The 18961-nt window shown below is 39.3% G+C and overlaps 1 protein-coding gene across 1 annotated transcript in view; it reads left to right on the top strand.

Moving 5' to 3' along the window:
* Positions 1–12630, top strand: part of LOC126277970 (dynein beta chain, ciliary-like) — a 694172-nt gene extending 681542 nt beyond the window's left edge. The window contains exons 36-37 of the mRNA XM_049977623.1: positions 409–557; positions 12258–12630. Coding sequence (XP_049833580.1) covers positions 409–557; positions 12258–12552 — 444 coding nt within the window. The 3' untranslated portion in view covers positions 12553–12630. The remainder of the gene's footprint in view (positions 1–408; positions 558–12257) is intronic.
* Positions 12631–18961: the final 6331 nt, after the last annotated feature.

Genomic DNA, 18961 nt, shown 5'->3' with positions numbered 1-18961 from the left:
ATAGTTTATTAATGTAAAACAGTCAGTATGTTATTCAACAGAAATTAGAAATATAGTGTAGAGTTTTTAGTAACAGAATTTATGAGGCAGTCGGTGAAGAAGTCCGTCATAGCTTTTCAAGAGGGCACAGTCAGAATATGTGAAGAGTTAATGAACAGTATATGTTAAACACCACTTGTCCAGAAAAGTAGAACACTACAAGCTGCTGCCTCCACTCCCAACCAGCAGCCGCCCTTGCTCCCACTCCCTGCCTCAATGTAGAAACCCCTTTCGGAATGCATCAGTTTGTTATTTTTGTCAAAATAATGTTCATATATGTATCTTTCATCATTTAAATGCATTTTGATAGTATCATTTTAGTGCTGATGTAATTTTTGACAGCTTTGATAATCAGTAAAAAATTTTCAGCTTCCTTCAGCAGTCTGGCTGGCAGGATTCTTCAACCCACAGTCTTTCCTCACAGCAATTATGCAATCCACTGCACGTAAAAATGAATGGCCACTGGATAAAATGTGCCTCCACACTGATGTCACAAAGAAGCAGAAAGAAGAGTTCAGGTAAACATAATTTGCAGAAAAATTAGGTAGCTGAGGTGATAAAGTACTTCTGGAAACTATTGTTGTAAGTTCAACTGAATGTGCTTCAACTGCACCAAGCACTGGAACTTATTCTTGAAACATTTTGTATCAACTGCAATAAACATAGTTGAATTTGATTAGCTTTAATTCTGTAAATTATGTAGCATGTGTACAGGTTTGTACATGTGATTTAGGGGGGTGGGGGCAATCAAATTGTATTTTGTGTATGGAGTAAGAGCTCACACAGTATTTTCTCCTCTAACATACTAATATCTAATCTATGATACGTAAACATAGATAGTCCACAAGCAGTTGTAGAGTCACATGACAAGAGTACCATTATTTGTTCCTATATGTACTTGCAACACTCATGAATGGACATAATCTCTCTCATGTTCATATTAGAATCTGTCAGTGGGATCATTTTACCTTTTCTCAAACAGTGATACTTTACTGGTTCCCAGTAGTGTATCATGATAATGACTGTTGTTCATTACATATTGATGGATCTGCTCTGTTACATTTTTTTAAATCATTTTTAATCCAACCTAGTATTACCCTAACTCTTATGCAGATCTGCACTTTCTCGTGATTTTTCTGATAATTTAAGTCCACTGTTTCCCCTCTCTATGATTGTTAATGTCCATGTTCATTTAACTAAATCTAGATATTTAATAGGTTTGACCCAATGCAGAGCACAATCTGATGCCCTAATCAAAAGTGATACACTTTTTTCATATTTTTTTTAATGTTATATGTTACATGAGAGTGTGATCACTAGCACCCAAAATTTTTCCCTGCTTATGCAGCTACCATTCATTATAGCAGTGAGCTATCACAACCGGCAAATTCCCAGCACTTGATGTGTGAAAGAAGATGTGACCATTTTAATATTAAACAAAAACAACTAATTTTTTAAAACAATTTTTCTATCACCATAGTCTGCTTTGCAGCCATCTAATGAAGCCTTTTAAAAAAAACTGCCACCTGATGGGTTAATAATATTTGAGTTGTTTAAGGAATGAAGAAATGAGAGAATTTATATCTAACTAGGGTTTCACTGTATGTATGATTGTGTTACTGTGCAAAAGAAAAAAAAAACAAAAAAGAAAAAGGAAAATACCTCCTTCTCATTGTAAAATGTGTTTTTTTTTGGATGAAATCGTTTGCTGTGCAGTGAGAATTGTTGTCACAGGTCTGGTGTAACCTGAGTCACCAATGTTTCATTTCCAGTGACAACTTGTCTTAAAAATTCTTCACCTTCGTGTGCCACAGAAGTAAATTCAAAGCATGGACTTTTTGATTGGTTTTGTGTACTCAAGTCAGCATTTTTGGTAATGAGTGCCAGCATAACTGTTTATAGTTTAAGCATTCCACACGAATTTAGTAAAGAACACTTTTTGAAATTTGAAGAAACTCATTAAATCAAGACAAAGTCATAAAGTATCTAATTTTTAACTTTTTCGTGAATTATTTGAACTTAGTCTTCAGACGATAGATGGTTGCCCCCCTTTCTATTTCATCACAAACGTTAGTACATCCATTTTTAAATACTGTAATTATGTTTCTTACCATTCCAATTATCATAGTGCTTTTTCAACAATATTCAAAAAACTAGAAAACTAAACACTTTTAATAGCAAAAAACTGAATACTTGTATTTCACATTAGTAGGATTTTCAGTTAACTGAAGAATTGTAAATGAACACAAATGCTCCATTGTGGTACCTGTAGGCAGACAAAATAATGATAGCCTTAGTCCACTGTTCCCTGCACTGAAACTTCAGTTTATTGTGTTTTCTCATTCTGTAGTTCTAGTAAAGCCAGCTGGTACCTTTAAAGAGCAGTAGAAGGCCTGTTAATAGTTCTTTATTAGACACAATTTCTTCAGGAATTAATAAGCTGGGTATGCTGTGTTTTGGCTTCCAACACTTCTCACCGTAAAGATTGTGGTGATGTGGTTTCATCCCCCTTCTCTGCATAATTTGCACTTAGGGACTTCTTCCTCCATAGCCATCATGTGTAGCTGTTTTTTGAAGTTCCCATGGCCACTTATCAGTCCTACCATGAGCTTATATTGTCTCCTGCTCAAGCTCAGGATTACAGGACATGTCTTGAAACATGGCTTGCCATTTTTCTGTTTTTGGAACATTCTGTGTGATCCTTCCTAATCCAACTATGTACTTTTGTTCTTATGATCACCTTAGTGATGGTTAGGGCAGGATTTGGTCCAATAAATGGAATCATCGCACATGTCATGATCAGCCTAACACCTTGTTCATTGCCACTGAATCCTGAGTTACTAGGGATCCACAGCAGATTTACCCTGTTACTTTTTCCTAGCCCCACAAGGTCTTCATGGCATTCTGAAATGACTTTTTATCTTGTTGTAGGAACTGTTAGAGATTTCAGAGCTGCTTGACTGTCTTGCTGCAGTGGTAACATTGGTTCCCATCAGATCACCAAAGTTAAATGCTGTAAGACTGGGCTAGCACATAGATGGGTGAGCATCCGGTCTGCTGAGCACTGTTGGCAAGCGGGGTGCACTAAGCCCTTGTGATGCAAACTGAGGAGCTACTTGATTGAGAAGTAACAGCTCTGGTCTCATAAACTGACATACAGCCAGGAGAGCTGTGTGCTGACCACAGGCCCTTCCGTATCCACATCCAGTGATGCCTGTGGGTTGAGGGTAACACAGCAACCAGTCTGTGGCATTGGGCCTTCATGGCCTCTTCAGTTGGAGTTTTTGTTTTTTGACCATCTAAATTAATCTAGATGCTGCAAACCTTTTATCACCTTCTCAGATTCTCCTTGATGCACAATCTAATAGCAGATATTTCTGCCTGCTATACTGCGACCAGCATCTCTAGAGAAATTGCTCTGTATCGTCTATTATCCATTCCATGATGACTGACCCCTGACTTTGAACTCATATTCTGGTCACATTGCATGACAAACATCGATGTGTTGTACCTTACCAGAATTGTGGAAATGTCTACTTTTATTTGAAGTACGAATATTACATTTTAGTTCAAAAGGGGGCAACATACAGTGATACATATTAACAAGACGAAAAGTATAAATGCAAGCTCTGTTGTTGCCTTTTACAGCTGTTACAATTTTATGCAAGGAAACCTACATAAAGTGGAGTTTTTGTTTTTTGACCATCTAAATTATTCTAGATGCTGCAAACCTTGTATCACCTATGCAGATTATCCTTGATGCACACTCTTAATTGCCAGACCTCTAAACATATTTCCACTTCACTGCTCATTGTTGTAGTGTTTACATCACAGCTTTCCATCAGATAGGAAACAATCGTGCTCCCAGTTGTTGTCGTGGTGTCATGTAGGACAGAGCTTGTAACGTACTTAGTTGCCTTGTACTTGTGTGAAACCTGCATCATTTATGGAGTTTTGAAAAATCGATGGTGATCAGTGCTCATGCTTTGTGGCCCAAAAAAAAAAACAGGGCACCAGCAGTTCCATATCACAGCCAGTACAGAAAATGTCTCAGTATTAGTGGAAGTACAATGAAGCAGCAAATTTCAAAAGAATATAGGGAGAATATAGGGGAACTTCAAGTCTTGTATCACCAAAAAAGAAGTTCTGGTAGGTATCAGAAGTTAGTATAGAATGAGTTTACACAGGGAGTTATAAGAAGAAAAATCCAAGAGTTCTATGTGGAAAAGCAGTTTGCAACAGTGGCAGCCATATTGGGAAAACTGACAACTGAAGTGGAAGATTTTCCTGATAGGAGTGAAACAGCCCTTTGGCATGTCATTCAAAAATTGGGCTTCAGAAACAAAAACTTCAACAAAAAACCTGTGCTGATGGAAAATAATCAAGTAGCAAGAAAAAGACGAGTTCTTTCAGGGAATAAGACACTTACGCAACATTGGATGGACTATTTATGACACTGATGAGCGTTGGTGTGGTGTAAATCATACCTGTTTTGCTGGCAGGAACAAAAAACAGCTTTAAGCATTAAAAATGTGTACAATTATACAGAGGAACCATTCAAGAGTGGAAAAGGGATTATAATTTGCCATATTGGGAATGGAGATGATTTCATGCATAATTCTGGCTTATGTTTTACTGGGCAAAAAGGAGGTGCAAATTATCATTCTGAAATGAATGCCAGACTCTTTGAAGAGTGGTTTAGGAATGTACTTGAAAAATTACTTGAATGATCTAGGACTGTTTTATATGTGGCTCCATATCACACAATGATAAATCTAGTGACATGAAAACAATCTGTGAAATGGAGAAAGGATTCTATTATTGAATGGATTGAAAGTGATAATGTAGAGGTTCCATCTAATGCAGTGTCATATGAGGAATTTACTAGAGCTGCACTGCGGGGTGCAGAAATACCTTTTGGAAACTATACTGCAATCAGTGGACAAGGAAACTATACTTCTGTGGTTGCCTGTAAATTGAAAGCCATTGAACATACTTGGGCATTTGTCAAGATCAAGGCAACAAAGGAGAACAATAATTTTAAAATAAATGATACTTTACAGTTGTATCGGTGTGCTCTGGAAAGTGTTACTCAAAGTGTCTGGAGGAATTCAGTGAGTCATGTACACAAACTTGAAAACAGTTATGCACAAAGAGCCTACTGTCTTGACGTGGCAGTAGAACTGCTGCTGATCAAAGCAGATGACTGCAATAGCAGCAGCAAGACCTCAGCCAGCAGTGAAAGCGAATAAGGAAGGTTTTATTTCCATTATAATTCTTTGCTGCAAAATTTATTCGAGCTAATCGACTTTTTCATTTACTGTTGAAACGTGCTAACAAATGTTCATTTATTGTGAGCTGCTTCCATATCAAGCATTTATTTGCAATTTCCCTGTACTGGAATACTATGAAGTTGCCATTCTTAGCCGATGAACAGGCACTTATGAGGCATTATAATAGTGGTGGCATGCTGGTATGACAACTACACTCCACCAGAGTCTCGCATATATTACAGCTACTGTCATAATTGCTTTACAAACTCTTAACTAACGAACACAAGGAGCAGTCATTAGTAAATAGATATGATGTAACCAACAAAAGTTCAATATTAACACCAGTGCCTTCCCTTTCGCAATACCAGGTGTACAGGTATGAAATGAGCGTTTTTTTGTGAAAATGAAACACTAATTTAGAATTGAAGAGTAAAAACATTTTATTCAAAGTACTGACCATTGCTTTCTATACATTTTGAACACCTTTCTGGTAATTTGTGGACACCACGCCAATAGAAATGTTTGTCTTTTGAAGCAAACCAATCAGACACCCAATTTTTGACTTTTTCGTAGGAATCGAAGTGTTCCTCTGCCAATGCATGTCCCATTGATGAAAACAAATTGTAGTCAGAAGGGGCCAAGTCTGGTGAATATGGTGGGTAGGGTAGCAGCTACCAGCCAAGTGTTTTTTATTGTATCCTGAACCAGTTTTGCTTTGTGTGTAGGTGCATTGTCGTGTAAAAAAATTACTTTGTCATGTCTTCTGGCCCATTCTGGTCTTTATCGATCAACGCATAGTTCAAATTGATCATTTGTTGCCTGCAGCGATTAGTATTCACAGTTCCACCAGGTTTTAGAAGCTCGTGATACACCACACCTTTCTGATCCCACCAAACACAGAGCATTGTCTTCTTGTCAAATCGATCTGGTTTTGCAGTCGATGTTGATGGTTGTCCCAGATTAACCCATGATTTTTCCCGTTTAGGATTCATAAAATAAATCCATTTGTCATTGCCAGATACAATTCGATGCAACATTAATTTTCTTTCATGTCTTTGAAGCAAAATTTGACAAATGGTTTTTCAGTTTTCCATGTCTTTCATTCAATTCATGTGGCACCCATTTTCCACACTTTTGGATCTTTCCCGTAGCTTTCAAACGGTCAGAAATTGCTGCCATGTGCTTGTGACTCAAAGTATCATCTTCATCCAATATTGCTTGTAATTTGGCATCTTCGAACTTTTTTGGTGGTCTTCCATGTTCTTCATTTCTTACATCAAAATCATTATTTCTGAACCATTGAAATCATCTTTTGCATGTTTCTTCTGATAGATCACGATCACCATATGCCTCAACAAGCATTCGATATGACTCTTCAGCACTTTTTTCAAATGAAAACAAAAAATTAATGCTTTCCGCAAATCATCATTTTCTGGTACAAAATTCGACATTGTTAACACAATGAAAACATATGATGTTGTTTGTTCCATGACTTGATGTATACTAAATATTTTTGACAGATGTCATACCAACCAAACAAAAAAAAAATTAAGGCTAGTTCACAACAAATGTTCCCTATTGACACATTTGTATCTTTACACTCATTTCATACCAGTACACCTGGTAGCTACAGTGGTTCAATCGCAGTGTCTTGCGTTTGACATTATAGCGATGAAACGAGTAAGCAGACAAATGAAAATCTGCATGTAAATAGAACAAGGTTGTATCTTTAAACTAATCAAAGGAAATGTTTCTCCTAATTACTGTCTGATTTTTAATCTTCCTTAAAGTTGACACTAGCTGAAAAACAGCTAGGGAACCATGGTTTCTGTTAAATATTACCATATATGTTGTCCCCATTTTGACTAAGATGTAATATTCATACACAAAATAAAAAATAGACATTTCCACAATTCTGGCAGCAAAGTATAACATATCAATGTTTGTAATGCAATGTGACCAGAATATGCACTCAAAATCAGGTGACGATCGTCATGAAATGGACAGTAGGCTGTATCCTGTATACTTCAGCTCCAGGGTCTTCATCTGTTTTCAAGCCATTAGGAAACCAGACAGTTTCTCCTAAGAGGTACTGAAGTTTGTTTTTCCACTGCTCCCTTCTTCCAGTTATTACCTTAAAAGGTTTGTTGAAATTATATAGGCAGTAACCCAAAGGTGTAAAGGTGGCATGTCCAGTATGGTCTCTATCCCAGCAGTGGCTATGCTGCTAATTCAGCCTGGCCAATCTCTGCACCTTGCTAAGCTCTTTAGCAGCCACCCTCTGTTGTGCTTTATTTCACCATACTGTAGCTCCGTAACTTATCTTAGACCTTATTACTAAGGTGTATATCCAGTACGTATCTCTGGAGTTTAGAACACAGTTTTTAGCACAGGCCCTTCTCGTGCACAGAAGAGAATCTTTTGCCTTGCAACATGTATTCTTTTTGTGTGGAGGCCAAAATAGTTTCACACCCAGAATTACCCCTAGATAATTCACTGCCCCCTGTCCTGGTAGATTTTTTCAAATATGATTAAATTGTCTGTATGTCTTTGGTACAATTAACCTCTAGTGTTCAACTAAATGATGAGTTCTTTCATCTCTACGTTCCGCAGTAGTAGGGACCAAACTCCTCCTGCAGGCACCCTTGGGTGGTGGTGTCACCATTTTCTCATTTAACATGGCATCTTCTACCTTTTGCTTACTGAGCTTGGTTGTACTGCAGTTAAATATGGTGGTATTAATGCCATGCACTTTTGCACCCTTACCCATGGATTCAAAGGTTGTATTGCTAAAAGCCCCCCTCGATATCCAGGAAGATCCAGAGAACAATTTCCTGAAAGTTTAGTGCTTTTTCCACTGTCCCAACAAGTTGGCGAAGTTATCCATACTTCAAATGGTTTAAATAGCAATCTAATTAGTCCCTCTCCTGCTTGTTGCAGTAGGGCCATAAAGATTTCATCTGGACCGGTGATTTGAGCGGCCGAAACTTTCGCTCCACCATTACTTCCCATGGATTGAATCTTGATCTGTATTATCTGAATCTTGATCTGTATTATCTGCCAGATTACACTGAGAGAAGTGATTGAAATCATCCAGCGTCTCGGATGGTGTCGTTATATACCTTTCTCCTTCCTTAGAGTTCCTCTTGGATTACTTGGAATTCCAATGAGGATTTTATGAAGTGTGGCACATGTAGCTATACCTTCCACCTCCTCACAAAATATCTACCAGAAGGTAGTTTTGCTTGTTTTATTGCGAGGTTATTTTGTCCATTGCCCTTTCCTTCTTGAATCATTAAACAGTCTTCTTACCTTGCAAAAAGTATGAAGTTATAATGGCAGAAATCACTTAGTATGCCATCTCCTCTTTATCTACTACTGGATTCCTAACTGAAGTTCTGGTTTCAGACAGGAATGAGTCTTTCCTATATGAGTCCCAATATGTTTTCCTAGGATTCCAATAGGCCATAGTGTAGTTAACATCCATTTCGACCTCAAACATGAAACACATGTGGTCAGATAAGGAAGCCCGCAACACCACATGCCATTGTTTGACATATGAATGTATTAATAGGGACACAAAGATTATGTCAATTACTTCTTCCCTATTTCCCAAAGGTAGGTTCACTGCCCGTATTCAGGATCTCCTGGTTACTCATGAACAAATATTCAAGAGGATATTCACCACTGCTATTGGTGTTGCTGCTTCCCCACACCAGTTTATGGGCACTGGCATGACAACCGATCAACTGTGGCTCATTCAGCTGTGAACAGCTGTTTACCAGTCGCCTCACTTTCTGCGAAGGAGGAACACTCTCCTCGTAAGAAAGGTAAAGTCAGTAAAATTTTCTTCACGCTACCTACCTTTTCCTGTGTCGTCCTGATGGTCACTAAAGTCCCTGGGATAAAAATCCACCATTGGCATGAATGATATTCCATTTTTGACATAAATGCATGCTATGGAGGTCTTTAGATTTCTAGCATAAATCAACTTACCTCCAGTTCTACCGAGGCCTGATGAAACCACTTTAGCTAAATAGAGTCCCTGGATCAGAGCCAAGTCATCTTCTGTCTTCCCACATGATAACTCAGGGTGGCAATTGCACTCTTACTGTTTTCAGGTTTATCTGAAACATATGCAACCACCATTTTGCCACCATGGTCAAATCAAGTGTTTTTGATTATCCTACAAGAACCGTAACTACGGTTTGAGGCCTGTTCTCACATTGCCCTCAGGTATTCTTTACTGACTTGCAGCACAGTGGTTTGGCTGCCCAATACAAACTTTTCGTTGATTACTGTCCCATCCTCTGTTGAAACCTTCTGGCTCAGCAACCATACTTTCTTAAATAGGGTCTTTGGGAGAGCATCCTGCAAAAGTTTCGGTACCCAAACTAATATGTTTGCAGAAGTGAATAGCTCAGCCACTGTTTTGAGCAGCAGCTTCCTTAAGCCAATCCATTCATTCCTGTAGTACTCTGGTCTGTTGTCCTATTCCTTCCCTTAGCTTTTTCTGGATCTGAATATTGAGAAGTGGGAGTCTTCTCTTCCTTTTCCTTTACAAACCCTTTTCTTTTTGTTTTTCGGGAAGTTTTCTTCTCTTTGTCCTAGATAAGTATTTTATCTTGATCTGGTCCAAAATAGCATCTCAATGATGATTTCCACTTCTTGGACAACTCCAACTGCGGAAGGTTTCCCCCAGTCCCAATGCTAGACTATTTGAGGCCTCACCAAGCCCCTCAGGTTTTGTTTTGTTTCATTCTGTGTTCTCCATTTTGGTCCCACAAGAAATGGGGATATATTAGGTGGACACCACAGAGCCTCATGTGGTGCAACGCTAATTCGTCAGGGAAGTTGCCCAGAATACCCAAGGTTCCGTTTGTAGCACATCTTTTTTGTGCAAGGTACGTCTTGGCATGAATTGTATCATGCATTGGGTTGGATACGTGGCGAACTGGAGGAGGACTATGGAAATGGATGTGGGAGGGATGGGGAATTGTCGAACATTCTGGCACTGTCGAACTCTCTTTGTCTGGGAGACCCTGTCAGTAGCTGAGCTACAGCTTGCATAGTCCTCAGCTTGATGCAAACATGCAAGCCATCTGACTCATCACATATTTGTGGGTCACCAACTTCAGCAGCCATATTTAATAATGATTTTTAGTTTGAAAGAAATTTCTCATATTGTGTCAAAAGTCAACCACTCAAGTATAGTGGATCGATGTGTGGAGCCAGAAACAAACAGAAAACAGCATTCACATGAGTTTTCACATATTATCTCTTTTGCTAGCAAAAGTACACATATTCACATACATACACAACCTCACAGACATTCAAATGCACAAGCTGTGGCCACGGCAAGACTAATTATTGATACTCTGTTATTGAAAGCAACTGCCTGAGCTAATGAAAGTAGGGAGGGGTAGGAAAGGATGCAATGAGGGGCAGTAGTAAAGAGGTAGGTGTTTGGACACATGACTTCTTGTGCAAACTATTTTATATTCTGCAAACTATTTTATATTCCGGGCAATCGCAGCTTTTGAAAAGCATGATGTTACTAAGAATTCCACTCACAGCTGGTAAAATTGTTGTTTTTCAAAACACCACCGGTTTTGCAGCTTTAAACAACATCATAAGGAGAACGAGAACAATGTTAAAAGATCATAGGCATACCCATCGCTCCTAGTCAAACGTTACTATTCAGAGAATGTCGTCAATGTGAGTGAAAGGTAAAGGAGAACTGCCCCATTCTTTAAAATTTGCCTGCATCAGTATGATGGCAGGGCAGCTCAATGCAGGGCAAGGACAACACAGCCTGCATGAACGACGAAGAGAGATTCGCTTTTTGTGCAGGCTCCTTTTATTTTGTCCTGCATTGAGCTATCTGTCCTGCTGTCATACTGATTCAGGCAAATTTTAAAGAATGAGGCTCTTCGCCTTTAAATTTCGCCCACCATAACATTAATGACGTTCTCTGAATAGTAACTTTTGACTAGGAGCGATGGGAATGCCTTTGATCTTTTAACATTGTTCATCTGATGATGCGGCTTAAAGCCGCAAAACTGGTCGTGTTTTAATAAACAACAGTTTCACCAGCTGTCAGTGGAATTCTTCAAAACATCATGACTTCTTGTGCAGCTGCAGAGTTATCTGTCCAAAGACATGCCTCTTTCCCACTGCTGCCTCCTTATATCCGTCCCTACCTTTATCAGCTCAGGCAGTTCTTTCAATAATAAGAGTATCAATAGTCACTCTTGCCATGGCCACAGGAGTGTGCGTTTGGATATCTGTGTGGCTGTTTGTATGTTACTGTGTGTACTTTTGTTAGGAAAAGGGTTTGTGAAATGCTCCATGCATCAGTTACCCTACAACTGCTTAACAATGCAACTTTCTGGGACAGAACTGAACCTTCAATAAATAATCTCCTTGTGCTATTCAGATTGTTATTAACTGGTGAAAGAGCTGTCAGATCTTACTTCATTTGCATACTCCATTTGTTCTTAGGATAAGATAATGTGTTAAACCAGTAAAAAATTGCTTTGAGCCAATGTCATGTTATAGAAATGTTCCATTTGCAAATATCATTGTTATCAACGGTATGTTTTGGGTTTCCTGCTAAGCAGAAATACCATTTTTGCACAAAACTGAAAATATCAGTTCAGCGGAAATCTGATAATGTACAATTAGACAATCATATTAAGAAAATATCATTATCACACTTTTGTTTTCTGTTGACAGTGTGGTGCAACATAAAATATGCTCCAGACACCTTTCTGTTTGTATGTGTAGATGGGTTGTGATACTATGTATGACAAGCTTTGGATGTTTGAAGAGCATTTCCATCATCATCTTGAGTACTAATAGTCAGATAACTAGCAATGTATATATTCATAAAATACTGTACCTTATTTATGGCAATACAATTCCCTGTAATATATATTTTAGGTCACCACCTAGAGAGGGCGCTTATGTGCATGGACTATACATGGAAGGTGCACGATGGGACACAGATGTTGGAGGAATTGTTGAATCTCGACTCAAGGAGCTTTTCCCTGTAATGCCTGTTGTCTATATAAAAGCCATTACACAAGACAAGCTAGATCTGCGCAATATGTATGAATGTCCTGTATACAAAACCCGAATGCGTGGACCCACATATGTGTGGACATTCAACCTACGTACACGAGCAAAGCCTGCCAAGTGGACACTTGCTGGTGTTGCAATTCTATTGCAGATTTGAAATTTGCTTTCTATATTTTGTACTTTTTGTATGAATTGTATATAGCAACATTAATAAATACATTTTTACTTTCTTGATTTCCCAGTTAAGTGTGTTAATACCATGGTAAATGTAATTTACAGATGTAAATGATGAATGTGTATAAGTTAAAATTAATGCATTTATTAATGAATGTCCAAAAATTAAACAATGGGATGTCTAGGATGCAATAACAATATTACTGTGAAAAGTATAAATTGCTAATCGCCATATAGAGGAGATGTTGAGTCGCACATTGGCACAACAAAAAGACTGCTGAACAAGCAAGCTTTCAAGCGATCAAATGGCCTTTTTCTGATGCAAAACACACATACACACTCAAAAAAGCGTGATGTTCTCTCTCTCTCTCTCTCTCTCTCTCTCTCTCTCACACACACACACACACACACACACACACACACACACACACACACATACACAACTGACCACTGACTGGCTGCTGTGGCCAGACTTCCAGAGGAGGAGGTGTAGAAGTGCCAGCTGGCTGCTCAAGATAAAGTTGTGGAAGCACCAGTGACCACTAGCAGGGGAGCTGGGTTAGATTACATGGTGACCTCCAGTGGCACCCCTGAATGAGTGGAAGGACCAGATGTGTGTCATCCCTGGTAGGTGCTTTAGAGCCAATATGGATGTGGCTAAACTCATAGCCTTTGATATTTGGCTGCAGACAAAACGTTTTGCCAGGCTATTGCGAATGAAACAGAGGATTCATGTTTGGTGCCACTACGAGAGCAGAATCACTGGAAGGCAACCACCATAAACTTGGGGTACTCTAGATAAAAAATGCTTTCTTATGGGCTCCAACAGTAGAGGCTATAAACAGGTGGCATAGGGAAAAGTAATCAACAAGGAGGGGCTATATGGATCTCAACCAGTCTGGCAAATTCCACATGCAAGTGGTCTAACAGCTGAGTGGATTCCAGTCAAACAGAATGTGACTGCAGAGCACAGCTGATTTCCCTATCAGGTCAAACAACTGGACTTCATTTTTTGTCATGTCTGTGGCTGCAGAAATGCAGGAACCACCTTTACCAGTAGCAGGACACCTTGGTGAATCTGGAGCTGTTGGCATTGGGAAAAAAAAAAAGCCTGGTGTTGCTGAGGCAGGGCAGCTGTTACGCAGGCTACTGTTAGCACTTGCAAGAAAGCATGCTGCAATGGGGAATTCTTCAGGGTGCCAGCGTATTTGTTGATGAAACAGACCTTGGGTGTACTGCCAGTTCATAGTGTCCAATGGGCACAATATTCTGGTACCTAGATATGTCACCATCGCCAGGTATGCTGATTTACTGACCCCCTCGGGTGCACATGGCCGACTTATATCAATTCCACCAGCAAGCCGTTCTCTACACGGTCAATGCCCCAGGGTGCACACCATCGCAGCCATGGATGTAACTGTCGGTGACTGTAGTCAGTGATGCCTTCCAGGGTGCCCCGGTACGTGTAGTATGTGTGAGTTTATGTACTACATCTGTCCTAATCACCAGAACGTTGTGCTTGCTGAGTGTCTTCTTAATTAAGCCCAGTACTGATTTCTGAGTCTTGCTGAGTTTACAGCAACAGTCCCAATCATCGATGCCGAGAACACTAGCAGCACACTCCACTAACTTATCCCAACAAGTCACTGGTTTGCACAGCACTGTTTGTACGACTCATTGTAATATAATGCACCAGGATTTTATCACAAACTTCAGAATACTGGGACAGTGTCATATGAGAAGCCATTGAAATATGCACCTGTAACAATCTAATCAACCAAGACTGTGCTGTAATCTCAGCAAGCACTGGGCCTAATTAAGAAGACGCTCACCAAGCACAACATTCTGGCAGCTGGGGTGGGTGTAGTAACTACACCCATACAGATAATGGGACACCCTGCCAGATATCACCAGCTACAATTGTCTCTGTCTCTGTGTCTGTGCCTACACATGTCCTTGGTGTAGACCAAGTAGAGAACAGCTCACAGGGCCAGAAGTCAGCCATGCACCCCCAGGAGATCAGTACGTCAGCACACCTGACTATGGCAACATGTCTGATCACTGAAATGTTGTGTTTGCTGGACACTATGAACTGGCAGTACACCCATGAACTGTTTGATTAACAAATATGCTGCAAGAAACCGAAGAATCACAGACAGTTTCCTGTCCACCAGATTCCATGCCTGCACCCATAGAAAAAACATTTACAACTTTGGTAAATCACAAATTTCCTACATAAGGTAAGTAAATAAACCTCAAGTAAACAGATCTCACTCTTATGAAATTTGACACTACCATTCGCTACTGAATTAGTGTAACAATGTCCTATCTTGTGCTCTGTTGCAGACAATAATGCAACTTTAATGATTTTCTTGATTTTGAATTTTTACCTGTGGACCTGCCTATTGAATTTTATTACTTTTCAAAGTAATTTTCTTTTTCCTTTCTTGTAAAATTATTTATCTTCAGTTCTCAAGTGTGTTGTGTGGTTAACATGAAAAAGTGATAAACAGTCATGCAATATATATGTTTTTAAATAAAATTACATACACAATATAATAGATTTTACACATTTACGGTGCTGTCTTGGACTCCCATCACAATGATAAGAGAGTACAGACAATGGAAAATAGGAGACAATAAGATCACCTAACAAGAGAAGAATGAAGCAAGTAACAAAGAATGAGAGTCTCCTTTTTGCCCATGGAAATAAAAATTAAATCATTATTATGATTCAAGTCCACATCCTTTGTCATAAAACTCCTGTTTTCTGTTCAATAAAACATGACCTTTGATTGTCTTGACATAGTCCTTTGTGTGATATAATCCCGCCTTACTAAGGACATTTCTAGATAAGCGACATAATGTTAAAAAAATGATTATTTAGAAAAATTATAGTTAAGACCCTTTTCAGACAGTGCCACATTAACATGATGCAAATTGTGTACACGTTTCACCTTTGTACAACTCGTAACCATCAAGATAGTTGACACATTGGGGACTATCTGCTATCAGCTGTTCTCAAAACCTTCATAAAATATCTGGTGCACTTCAAACTCCAAACTGCAACCTATTATACAGAAAAAGGCCAATAGCTGTAGTTAGTACCAAGATTTTTGTCAACTCCTTGGCCAACAGAAGCTGGAAATAAGCCTCTGACAGGACTGGTCAAATATTTCAGCATCTCCTGGGATTGATGAAACTGCTGTAACAACAGTTCAACACTGAAGCCATTTTATCAATACAAAATAAATGACATGTTCATAAGAGTGACTGATCTAATGAATTTTCCAGTACTGCAATTAAAACTATCAGAATTAACACCACTTGAATTAGAGTGATGGAAACAGTGGTAGGTGGAATGTCACTGCACTCGCATCCTACTGTCCCCAGTCATAACAAGAGTCCAAAGAATAACCAATGTAGCACACAGTCATCGATGTAGCACACAGTCATCACTGATATTTCGTTCAACTGTGGAAAGGAATACATTAGCATCTGAACAGAAGTGAGGATGAGCTTACAGCTGTTTGGCCTTAAATCAGCCTGATTGTAGGTCCAAGTAACCTTTAAGCCAGAGATGCTGTCTGCTGACCACTTGCAGTGGCTCCATTTGCAATGTCAGTAGAACTGGTTAAAGAATATCCTACAACCCCAAAGGTGAATGAGAGCTACAGACTGACACATCCCAGACCAAACGTCCTGGGTGAGGTGGTGTGTCTTGGAAAAATGCATTTTCGAGACAGCACTCACAAGGTCTACATCAAACAACAGTCACTTACCTGCATGCAGAATCTACTCTCATTGCTGAAGACCATTCAATGCTAATCCATTCTTCAGGTGATCTTCTGATGGTGTTAGCTTGAAATTGCTTGCTGTGGCATACCTGTAGAATCACTGCTAGTAAATAGTTCATATTAAATTTGCTCCTATCTGTACTGTGGAATCTCCATGATCTGTTGCAGTTGCCTGTACAATACCACAATCTATGTAGTCTCTGTGCTGTGTGGACATACATAAATTTGTCTACTATTGTGAGTGTGTTCATGTGTCCACAGTTGCCCAGCATTCTTGCACAACTGACACAGCACATCCACCTTACATGGTAGTTCTTGAAAGGACCACCCTACCACTTGACAGGCCACAGTTTTTATACCCGTAAGTAGTTTAATTTTTCGATCATTTTCAGAACGATACTCTTGTCATCAGCAAGTAGTACAGTATGTCCTAAAGTAAGCTTTGAGTTTGTGTTGTCAACACATAGCAAGAACAGTACGGATCCAAGAACTGAGCCTTGCAATATACCATATCTAAATGGCAGTATCTTAGAATAGTGTATTTTTTCTGGCTCTGACAGCTCTGATACTAACCACTGGTTTGCACTTTCTTACACACATCAGCTGGCTTTCTCAGCTGTGTGGTGTGGCTCAGCAGTATCAAAGACTTCTGACAGATCCAAACAAATACCAGAAGTGATTTCCTTATCTACCAGTTCTAAAGTTGCCATTAGGCAAACAGTGGAAAGTCCAGGCTGGAATAACAATATGAAAAGGATAGATTACCACTTACCGTACAAAGCAAAACACACAGACCTATCCATATTTTTTGCCTGGTTATTGATTATGCTTTGCATAAATGCTGCCACTTTAATATACAGAAAATCTGCCATCTCTGTAGATGGGAGTTGTTATCCTTACAACACATTCTCCACTTGCATAATTATTCTGGCCTCAACCTACATTAACATAACTGTCACCAAACCCTCCACCCCACAGTTTCAACCCCTCTGTCCTATTATCTCCTTCCCATTCTCATACCCAAGCCTCTTTGTTTTGCTGCACTCTGTTGACACACTCGTCCATCTTTCCCTGCTCCTCTCCTTCTCATTCCTTTTTCCTCCCAACGCCCTGCCCCACAACTTCCTAACACTGCACCTGTTGCCATTCTTGTCACTGCACACTTTGCCAGATAGTATTCTTGTCCCCAACCTGTACACTACCATCCCTTCCTCTTCCCCACTACCTCCAGACTGCTGCTGCCATCCCACATGATAGTTGCATTCTGGCCTGAGCTGCCGGACGTGTGTGTGAGGTGTGCTTACTTATGTGTATTTTTGTCTGTTTCACGTTTTCTAATGAAGGCTGTGGCCAAAAGCTTTGTTTAAGCGTGTCTGCAACTTAATGTGTGTTCTTAATGGTAAGTAGCAATCTATCTTTTCCTACATTGTTGATATTCTTATGTGAAGCTTCCACTGTTTAAATTCAGTACCTCATGTGTTACCCTAAGATTTCTAGCAGGCCTAATCTTTTTACCTATTTAATCTCTGAAAGTACCCATCCACTTTCTACTGTATTCCTTTCTCCTGTTTTAGTCAACAGTTGCCTAATGCTCCCTCTGAAACTCTGAACAACCTCTGGTTCTTTCAACTTATCCAGGTCCTATCTCCTTAATCTACTATGTTTTCACAATTTCTTCAGTTTTAATATATAATTGAAAATCAATAAATTATGGTTGGAGTCCACATATGTCCCTGGTAATGTGTTACAGTTTCAAATCTGGCTTCAAAATCTGTGTCTTGCCCTTGTATAATCAATCTGAAACCTTGGTATCTCCAAGCCTCTTCCACATTTACAATCTTCTTTCACAGTTCTTAAACAAAGTGTTAGCAATGAATAAATTACACTCTGTGCAAAATTCTACCACTCTTGCACTTTCATTCCTCTCCCCCAGTCCACAGTCAACTACTATTTTCCCTCTGCTTTCTTTCCCTACTACTGACTTCGTCCCCCATCACAATTAAATTTTCTCTTCCCTTAATGATGTGAATAATTTCTTTTATCTCTTCACACATTTCTTCAGTCTCTTCATAATTTGCAGATCTAGTTGGTATATAAACTAGTGCTACTGTGGTGTGTGTGGGCTGTGTGTACCTCTGCTATGATAACGTGTTCATTGTGCTGTTTGTAGTAATTTACATGCATTCCTATTTTTCTTATTCGTTATTAGACCTACTCCTACTTTACCCCTATTTGATTTTGTATTTATAAACCATTACCTACCTCACCAGAAGTTATGTTCCCCTCTTGCCATTGAACTTAAGTAAACCTATAACACCTCCATTACCTACCTCACCAGAAGTTATGTTCCCCTCTTGCCATTGAACTTAAGTAAACCTATAACACCTAACTTAAACCTACCCATTTTCCTTTTTCAATTTTCTAACCTACCTGCATGATTAAGGGCTCTAACTGCCCGTGCTTCAGTCCTAAACTGTCAGTTTTGTTTCTTCTGATGACCATATCCTCCTAAGTAGTCTGCGCCCATATTTCCAAATAGGGGACTATTTTACCTCTAGAGTATTTTACTCAAGATGATCCCATCGTCATTTAACC

This window comes from Schistocerca gregaria, chromosome 6, assembly GCF_023897955.1.
Source record: "Schistocerca gregaria isolate iqSchGreg1 chromosome 6, iqSchGreg1.2, whole genome shotgun sequence".
NCBI classification, from domain to species: Eukaryota; Metazoa; Arthropoda; class Insecta; order Orthoptera; family Acrididae; genus Schistocerca; species Schistocerca gregaria.
This window is presented reverse-complemented; position numbering and strand designations above follow the sequence as displayed.